This window comes from Taudactylus pleione, unplaced genomic scaffold, assembly GCF_031769625.1.
Source record: "Taudactylus pleione unplaced genomic scaffold, aTauple2 ptg000044l, whole genome shotgun sequence".
Taxonomy (NCBI): domain Eukaryota; kingdom Metazoa; phylum Chordata; class Amphibia; order Anura; family Myobatrachidae; genus Taudactylus; species Taudactylus pleione.
Genome location: NW_028284446.1, coordinates 6,026,547 through 6,037,031, shown reverse-complemented (window position 1 = coordinate 6,037,031; position 10,485 = coordinate 6,026,547). Strand labels below are relative to the sequence as shown.

Sequence of the window (10,485 nt, the reverse complement as noted above, 5' to 3'; positions counted from 1 at the left end):
CATAGTGTGCAAAATTGTCAGGAAAATAATGTTCAATGCACAATACCTAATTCTGAAGGCACTTAGGTCTGTTAGATTGCACAATGGAGCCACACGGTGACCTTGCCACACCTTACGTTGTGAAGTACTTCTTGTACTGGGCCTTATTAACAAGCCACGGTGTTCAAAATTACAAAAGAAAAGTAGGGCCAGGCAGTGGCAGTAGGCTGTAGAAAATAATGATGTGCAGCATGTAATGTTCCTAGTAAACATTGCATCAAGTACGTAGTCTGGCAGGAGCTTGCCCTATTGGGAAACGTGCTTAGCTGTACTGTCTTTGCAGAGTTCATTTCAAATGTAACTTGTGGGGGTTGTTTTTGTGCTATATAGCAGATTGTCTAAGCCAATATTTTTAATAAATGCTCTGAGCAAACTGAGGAATTAAAAAGAAACCTTTCTACTGTGTTCATTAGAAAGACAAACCGGGAAACCTTTTATTTATTTATGAAAAATGACTTGTAATAAGGGTGACAATTGCTAGCCTGCTGTTGTCAAACTGCACTCCCACCCACTTAACCTTAGCTGTAGCTGACTAGTAAAGTCCCTGGAGCTGCTGAAGCATTTCCTTCTGTCCTGACCTCTGATTACGATGGACAAGCAAAGATGAAAAGTTGCAGGTGATCTGAGAGCACAAGGAGGGCGCCAACAGTACCATAATGAAAATATTAATAGTGTGGATATTCCTTGAGGCTTATACCTGCTTCACAACTGCGGCACAAAGTTTTGGAGAACGTAAACATGTTATACAGGCAATGTGTGACGTACAATTACAGTGGCTGCTTATTATTATTATTATTACCAGTTATTTATATAGCTCACACATATTCTGCAGCGCTTTACAGAGAGAATATACGGCCATTCACATCAGTCCTTGCCCCAGTGTAGCTTACAATCTATATTCCCTACCACATGCGCATACACACTAGGGTTAATTTTGTTGGAAGCCAATTAACCTACCAGTATAGTTTTGTAGTGTGGGAGGAAACCCACGCAAGCACAGGGAGAATATACAAACTCCACACAGTTGTGTTCGATTCCCACTATGGTCCTATGACCTCAGTGCTGTGAGGCAGTGATGCTAACCATGACACCGTCTGTGCTGCTCCACATTAGAAAATATTGAATCAAAAGATTGTCAGTGTGCAGCGCTGTCTTCTATGATTTTCTTACAAGGATATATAATGTTCCTCCTTTTAGAAACACTTTTGCATGTTCTTAATTCCAATGGCTAACAATTCCTTTTTATAATTTTTTTTTTCTTACAATCTATATAACAACTATTTGTGACTGAGGAAAAAACTGAACAAAACTTATATGTCCTGAAAATAATGTATTTCTCCAGAGAGAGAATAAAATGGAATAGTCAGTATCAAAACACCTTCAATATGTTGTTGTTTTTCTTATTTCATAAAGTAGGCGCATAACCGCAGTAAAAAAAATAAAAGCTTAGCTTCCTTTATGTCATAAAAAGGTGCATAACCACTCCAAAGGAATCCATAGTCTTAAAAACAATAATACATGAAGCTGTCCATCACAGTAAACGGAAGCAAGTTAGCTTACCGGACCTTGGAAGTATCTAGTGAATGCTGTGAAAGTGTTATAAGCCCAGGACCTCCGTTCCCTTAGCCGCTACACCTCTGCTGTCCGGTTAGGTGTACTTAGGACTACTTGAGCACACAGAAAGAGGATCACCTTCACCTGCTGCCATCGATGCGTTTCAACCTCTATGGGTCTTTGTCAATGCACAACCCACTCAGCGCCCATTGCAATGTTTCACCAGGCAGCCACCTGTACCATGTTTCCCATGATTTCTTTGGGAATACATTGCAGGCTCCAAGAAATCGCTTGAAATATGGTGACATGCTTAGTCGGTAGCAAAGACTCTGGCACTGTGCCAGTCTGTCACCTTCTGTACATGCACCATTTCTTCTGTCCATTTGCAATATTGTCATGTGGAATATATTTATGTGCAAAAAAAGAATTAAATTCAAGAGTGAAAATCAGTTTAGAAATATTTTTTGTTGGAAACAACTTATCCATCATTTTTTACCTCTTTAAGATCCTATGACAAAAGTGATCTTAAAACTGTCCTTGGCTAACATTAACATATTTTCCTACAATGAGGCCGATTCAATTCAGTGCGCTGTTGATAGCGCGAGGAGGGAGCTCCTGGAGCTATTCAATTATGGGTTGTTAGGGTGACTAAATGATTTCTTCTTGCACCCTCCTGAGGGTGTGACGAAAAACCCGTCTAAAGTTCTGGCTGCGAGGCTGTTTTCCATCTTATCGTGGTGCTGACGGCCTTGTGGCTGTCACTTTAGTTGGAGAATGCCGGTTCTCGCGACTAATCACACAGGTTAAGTCATGAGAACCGGCATTCTCTGACTTAAGTGATTGTAGACAGACTGAACAGTGAGGTGAATTGAATAGATCCGGGACCAACTTCCTGATGCTATTCACCTCGCTCCGAATTGAATCGCCCCCACACATGTAAGTGCTAAAAGGGTTGGCCCACCTGGTTATGTTAAACCTGATTATTATATTTTACTGTTTGGTAAGAGACCTTAATGGGAGCTGTTTATACTGGACCTTACAAGGCCACTAAGGCGGGGCATCCACTGTACAATTTTCTGTCAGATATCTGTCCAATCTGGCTGGTTGGAATGAAAACCTGGTAATGTATGGGAGCAAATGACAATCATCCATTTGCTCACAAACACTGGAAAATGGGCAAACATGGTTGTTCAGACAAATTGGTTAAAACACACAAATTTAACCAATGTGAACACATTTTTTGTCCTTTTTATCAGTGTTTTAAAACCATATGATCATTTGCTCCCATACATTACCAGGTTTTCATTCCAACCAGCCAGATTGGACAGATATCTGACAGAAAATTGTATAGTGGATGGTCAGCTTAACTCCTACTCATATCCAATTCAATCATAAGCCGGGCCTTTACGACCCAGACTACTGTGTGCCCTTTCAAACTTTTTCCAAGCTGATTGCAGATAAATACATGAGAGAGCACAGGTACAAATTGAAGGAGGTTGGTGTGGAGCAGTGATTCCCAACCTTGGTCCTCAAGGCACACTAACAGTCCTGGTCTTAGTGATATCCATACAAAAGCACAGGTGGTTAAATCAAAATAAGGTACTAATTAAGTCACCTGTGCTCAAATATGGCTATTTTTAAAACCTGGACTGTTAGTGTGCCTTGAGGACCATGGTTGGGAAACCCTGGTGTAGAGGGAGTGACCAGCCCATCGGATGAGTGTGCTTAGTGCTTTGGAAGTGTTTGTCTGCCCTAAAATCTCCCATCACCCGATTCCACAAATCATTGTTGTTTGGCTGCAGCACTGTATTTGTGTTGCCCTGCATCATTTGGGTGATAGGAATTCATAGGTAATGCTCCTCTATACAGATTATTCCCAAATTTTACTTGTTATGGGTGGCTAAATAAAACTGGTGTTAGTGCACCTCTATGAGCACCCGGTGATACAGTGGGCAGGTTTAATGCCAGGAGGTGGTCAAACAGTGTCTAGATATTATTGTGTGATTTTTGACATTGGGGAAAAAAATGTTGCTTAATTTTCAGTTTTTAACAACACATTTTTGAGAAATTGTCTATAAAGTAGTAATTAGAAGTCCTAAATGTAACTGCGTTTTTATGAGATTAGTCAAATCTCCTTACTCTGGAAATTAATACTGTGCTTCGGAAAAAAATGAATGCATCATTTGAGAAGTGAATTTATTTGATCATTCTATGGTAATTCTGTGAATACAGCGGGAGAATTGGCAATTAGTCAAATCAGGCCAGGGGCCAAATATCCAAAGTATTCAAGGACCCTAAAAATTATAGTGACTGTTTCCTGCTCTAGGTTTATGACACCAATAATTCAGTACTGGATCAGATACTGTACATACACAATGAATGATTCTGAATACATTAAAAAATTAAAATACAATTTTTGTGAATAGTACTGTGGTAATTTACATATTAAACTGTTATAAAGTAATATTCTAGTATACAGAAAATGGAGTCTTTGCCATATTCAGTAGAGATGAGTGGTTTGGTTCTACTCTGTTATGTACAGATCTGAAAAACGGCAGGTTGTTGGCTATCAGGATCTCGCGTGTTTTTGGATAGCCAATACTGTAAGATAAATACGAACTTGCGTTAATTTGGCGAATAAAACCGAACCGCTAATCTCTAATATTCAGTCACATACTTCTGATTACTGCTATACAATGATGAGCCAAAACTAGTGGGGTACCATAGGAGATTATATTTAGCTACAGCAGGAAGGTCGGTGGACTGGATTGCAATGTTTGATTCATGGGCTTATGTTGTGAGAGACATTTTCACAGATCTCCCGCTATAAACTTTCATCTGCTTCTCCACAATAATCAGAGATCAAGTAATCTTATAACAGTACAACAGGTGAACTAATTTTAAGAAAAATGACGCAAACATTTGATAAACTATACAGTAAACACAGCCACATTAAAAAATATATTTCCTCTCAGGGATATGAATGAATAAGTTCAGCTTAAATATAACATTTGTTTGATGTCTGTCAATGTGGTACTACCTGTTCGCAAAAGGCTGGTATTTCATTTTGAGGATTGCGTTACATGAATTATACAAAGAACACTCATCAGTGGTCACACCAGAGCACATACACTAAAGCTGGGTAAACACTAGGTCAACGGGTCGGCCGTTTGGCTTACCTGCCGACCTATCTGACGATTGGTAAGTGCATACACACTTACCAATGGTTTGCCTAATGTGCCGGGCATGATGTCACAACTGGGCGGACATTTAAATTTGCCTGCCCAGTTGAGCTGTCACTCATCAGTGGATCCTTGCAGCATATGTATGGTCCATTGGCGGGTCGCCTGTACACCCCAGCATCTGCTGTGCTGCAGGGCCAATCCGATATGTCTGTGAACGTCAGTCACAGACATATCGGGTGTACACACCTGCCAATGTATTATAGATAGATATCGGCCGTTCAGAGGAACGGCCGATACCTATCAGTGTGTACCCAGCTTAAAAAAGCATTGCGCGCAGCATTTTCTATACATTAGCCCTCCTATGTGACATGTGCACTCCCCATCCCATTCAGTGTGTAGTCACAGTCACTAAAGCACTATGAACACTAGCACACTTAGGACCTGATTCAGACCCTCTTGCTAGGATGCGTTCGCTCGTAGCTGGCTGATTTTCGCAATCTGCACATGCGTATGCATCGCTATGCGCCTGCGTGAACCAGTGTGAGAGATCGGTAAGCGTTCGCTCGCTATGTATAGACAGCAGAGTGAGTGACAGGAGAAGCCATTTGTGGGTGGTAACGGGCTGGCCACTAGAAACGGGGGAGTGGAGGTGTGAACGCAGGCGTGCCTGAGCATCTCAACGCTGTTTCAGAGGCGTGCATAATTAACAGGCAGCGTCATAGTACACGTCACCTGGTTGTATTTCACACTGAAGTGATCGCATTGCTTGCGGCAGGGTATAGTCAACCTTAAGCGCTGCGATCGCATCCGATGGTAACCGATGTACCGATGGTTGCATACACTTCCTGGAGATGACGTCCGCAAGTGGGCGTCTTAGGACAGGCTGGTGGGCGTCTGCATAAACAAAGTGATCGCATGCCAAGACATAGTGGGCATGCTTATATCTTGCCGTGCGATCGCCTGCCTTGCCGTCCCTTGGCTGAATTTGCATACGCTGGGTGCGAGCGGGTCTGATTGAGCTCCCTAGTACAAAGTGCCTGTGGCACATTAGTCCTTCAGTAATGAGCTGCCCGCAACTCTTCACTGGAGAAACATTGCAAACTCTTTGAAAGAGCTTTTGTCTAGAAGGTGTGTGTTCACAATCTGTTTATCATCTGTTCCCTTCAGTCTTTGCCTGTGTGTGATTGCATGGGGGCTGTAGGATCACCATCAGCTGACTTTTTCTCACCAGAGCAGCCCTCAGCTGTTCCTTCATACCCTCTATTTTCACCTCCAGCTCTTTCAGCTCTTGCTCTTTTGGGCTGCAGGGTTGCCCATTTTCACATGAACCATCCTTGGTGTTCACAGTCTCTAGATTAAAGTGCACTCTTTTCTCCTGACGGATGGGAGTGCGACGTAGATTGTTCCAGATAGACTGGGGCTCTGCAAGAGTATCTCTCTGGAGGTTGCACCTGCAGAGAAAAGGTTGCTTGTGGAATAAATGTATACTATTAAGACAAAACATGCTAGAAGAATAAAAATATAAGATAGCAAACTAACAGTACTTCTTCAGAAGTGTTAGCAAATTCCAGAACCAGTCACTTAACCTCCCTAAGCTATTCAACCCAATTACAACCACTCTACTTAGGGTATCTGGATAGAAGATCTACAATGTAAAGGTCGACAGGTACAAAAGGACGACAGGGTTAGAAGGTCAGTAATTTATTTTTTAATGGTTAGGGCTACATTACAAAAAAGTGTGGTCCAATTTTGTGTTAACTATTTGAAACTGTCAACCTATTACATGTCGATCAATTGACTGTCGACCTTTACATTGTCAATCTTTTATACCACACCCTCTACTTAGTTTAAAATTTGCCCAAGCTGTGGGACTGTAAGCTCATTGTCTGGGATAAGAGTACCATGGCGCACAAGAGGGCTTTTGAGGCACTGAGCAGAACCCTCAAAGACATCAGGTACAACAATGGAGTGATGGGGTGTGTCACTGTGCTGCTAGCTGGAGACTTCAGGCAGACTCTGCCAGTGGTACTGAGGGGAACTCAAGTTGACATCTCCTTTTAAGGCAAAATAATAATATATAATGTAAAAAAAAGTGCAGTAGTGCAAAAGTGCTATTTCATTAGTGCAGAAGGGCTATTTGATGTGAATTATAGTGTTCCTTACTTTTTTTGGCCTGCTTCTCGGAGGTTGGCTGCAATATACCTGTAGTATTCTTCTACAGTATGGATGGATGAGTTAGGACACATGCTATATGTTACGGCTATATTAACACTCCCGGTTTATATTTGTTGAATTATTGCACTGTATTCATATGTAAAGGTTGGAAGTATATGTCAGTTGGTACGTTCGAGATTTGCATCTCTGACACTAGGACATCAGGTCCATGTGTACTGTTTCTGTAACGCTATTAACTGTGGATAATCTCATTTGAGTAGTTCTCTCATTGAATGTCCTATGCATTAAGTATGACACTCAACAGCAGAAACGAAATGTGAGTAACGTTCCTGTTATACTTTTGTTTCTAAGGGCAAACTGCTCTCCGGTAATCTCTCACTCCTCATAGATAGCGTTTGAGCACAGGTGAGGAGCAGTAGAATGAGGAGTGGCAGCTCTATGCACTGACCTTCCTTATTATTTACACCCATCACTTTATATAATATGATGACATGATGGGTACAATTTGATGCATTCTTTATGTTGCTATTTGAAGACTTTATGGAAAGACCTAATATTTCGCCATAAAAGGAGGAGATGGATTTATCTCCACTCTCATGATTGGACTGATTGCAGTTTTTGTGATCATTGTTTGAATCCAGAGATTACATCTCTTTAACAATATGTTATTGAATCTATTTTGTTGTGTTTTGTATGTCTTATTAATACTGTGAATATGTGTGTTTGTTTGGGTGATATGTGGATATACATACTAATCTTTTAGATTAAATAATAAAAGTTATATTTTAGATATTCTTGTTTCTTGATCCTAGAGAGTGCTCACCAAACAGAGTTCCTTTTTTCTCCTCCCAATTTTTCTTGAAATTCTCTGAACTTCTCAAAATAGGTGACTGAGGGCCTGATTCAGCAGTGATTGCAAATGCAACTACGTACGCAGATCAAGCGATTATTAGCCATTGTGCATGCGTAGAAGCTGCACTGCGCGTGTGCGCTGCGATCGCATCTGCGATTACACATGCACAGAGGAATCTATAGCAGAGTGAGTGTCAGGCTGTGAGCTTTGTGAATGGTGACGGGGGAGTGGTCGGAAAAGACGAAGGCGTGTCTGTCCGTTTGAACGCTGTTTGATGGGCGTGCATAAATTATCCACTGTGATTGCATATAGAGCTTGAGAGCCCACTGGCTGCAATGAGATATGCAGTTTCTGTGGCTGGTAAGACTTGGAGTAAATGCTGCGTACCTGTGTGATATGCGTCGATGGTACCGATGTTTACACAGAAGAGCGAGAGTGGATGGATGTGAGAAAGCAGTAGTGGGTGTCTTTATGCCAGCTAAGCTTTGAAAAGCATTAGCATATTTTCGACACTGCATTCCATATAAATCACAGCTGCGAACGCAATTGCAATCCATACTTAATCAGGTCCTGAGAGCATCCCGAGTCCAAGGTAAAGATCACCTTCCATGCAGGCCTAGGCACAGTAGTGTAGACCATAGTAGACCTTACAGCCAACATATACCCTGATATTGCCGAAATCCCAAAAAAGTCCATGGACTGGCTGTGCGAGCATGTCATTCTGACCCCCAAAGAACGACACAGCTACCATCATTAATGACACTCTACTTCAGATGTTTGAAGAGGCAGACATAGAGTTCAGGTCAGTGGACTCAGCAGTGCAAATGGATGACGCTGTCCACTACCCCATAGAGTTCCTCAACGCCCTCAACCCTCCTGGCCTTCCAGGCCACAAGCTTCCCCTGAAAGTGTGTGTTTGGGGGGGTTCCAGTGATGTTGCTTCTGAACCCCAACGCGCTCAACAGTAAAGCAACATGCCAACAGTAAAGCATCCTGAGACCATTCATGTGTGAGGTTGCTACTCAGCCAAGGGAGTGGGCTCACACAGCCATACATAAAGAATGGTACCAAAACATCCTCCAAGAGCAACTTCTCCCATCCAAGAACAGTTTGGTGATGAACAATGCCTTTCCCAGCATGATGGAGCTCCTTGCCATAAGACAAAAGTGATAACTAAGTGGCTCGGGGAACAAACATCAAAATTTTGGGTCCATGGCCAGGAAACATCCCAGACCTTTATCCCAATGAGAACTTGCGGTCAATCCTCAAGAGGCGGGTGGACAAACAAAACCCCACAAATTCTGACAAACTCCAAGCATTGATTAGGCAAGAATGGGCGGCCATCAGTCAGTATGTGGCCCAGAATTTGATTGACAGCATGCCAGGGCGAATTGCAGAGGTCTTGAAAAAGAAGGATCAACACTGCAAATATTGACTCTTTGCATAAACTTAATGTAATTGTCAATAAAAGCCTTTGACACTTATGAAATGCTTGTAATGTTACTTCAGTATACCATAGTAACATCTGACAATAAGGTCTAAAAACACTGAAGCAGCAAACTTTGTGAAAACCAATACTTGTGTCATTCACAAAACTTTTGGCCACGACTGTAAAATGATTTATTTAAAAAAATGCTGAATAATAAAAGTAAGATGCAGACAAGAAAAAGACTGTTTCCTGCTGCCCTGTACACAATATGGGCCTGATTCTGAGGCAGATGCTGCATAGATTCGGACTGTAGGGTGCCATTCTAGGCACCCTTTAGAAATTTTGTAAAGTGTCAGCGCTCAGAGGGCTAACGGTCAATTCTTAGCAACCATCCAAGATTATAATTAATGATGCTGGTTGCTATTTCTTTGGGTGGGTTTTATAAAGTAGTCTCGAAGTTATGTACCCAATATATACTATGGGGTAATGTTAATGTTACACTAACAACGTTCAATGGGAAAAGTCAATCATCTAGTGGTAAGTCACAGGTCGGCAACATCTTGTTGCAGAGAAATTCATCTGTATGACACGTGTCGGTGGTAATGTTAGTCTAAAATGGTTGCAGATATAATCCTCCCCTCTCCAGCTGGTCACTGCGCCAGAAAAAGTTTCCACTCCGCCTCGGAATTTACACCAAAAAACAGAATAACATACAAACCAGGGTGTCAGGTATGATGGACACTATTGTGCAGAAACGGTGGGTAAGATATGCAGACTTACCCAGGGTCCGACGTGTTCTTGCTGGTCCACCTGACATCCTCCTCTGGCTTGAGTGATGCGTGTTTGAGGTGCGGGCGGGGTGTGGGGGGAGATGGGAGATAAACGGAGGACTCTCTAGTCCAGATCTAAAAGATAGCACTAAGTTTTGGATAAATGAAAGTTCCGTTTATTATCTGTCCACATGCCAGACTTGGCCTCTGTGGTAACAGATGATGTAAATTTGCTGGTATACAGCCAAATACATGTGCCACAAGTGGTGGCATAAACATACAGACAATGGTACAGATCAATGGGTTGTGTTAGCAAATATGACCCAACGCGTTTCATCCCATTTATGGGACTTTTTCAAGGGTAGGTGAATGGTGGACTGCAGTGTGGTAGCTTAAATACCTGATGTCCTGTACTTCATTGTGCCCCTCCCGTTTCTTCCGGTTTTCGCGCTTCGTTTGCGCGCTCTGCTGTAGCCGCTA

General features: G+C 42.1%; 1 protein-coding gene across 1 annotated transcript in view; it reads right to left on the bottom strand.

The window, feature by feature from the left end:
* Positions 1-5,519: 5,519 nt before the first annotated feature.
* The window catches only part of GRIN3B (glutamate ionotropic receptor NMDA type subunit 3B), a 46,652-nt gene continuing 41,686 nt past the window's right edge, over positions 5,520-10,485 (bottom strand). Inside the window, exon 9 of the mRNA XM_088460307.1 lies at positions 5,520-6,229. Coding sequence (XP_088316433.1) covers positions 5,929-6,229 — 301 coding nt within the window. The 3' untranslated portion in view covers positions 5,520-5,928. The remainder of the gene's footprint in view (positions 6,230-10,485) is intronic.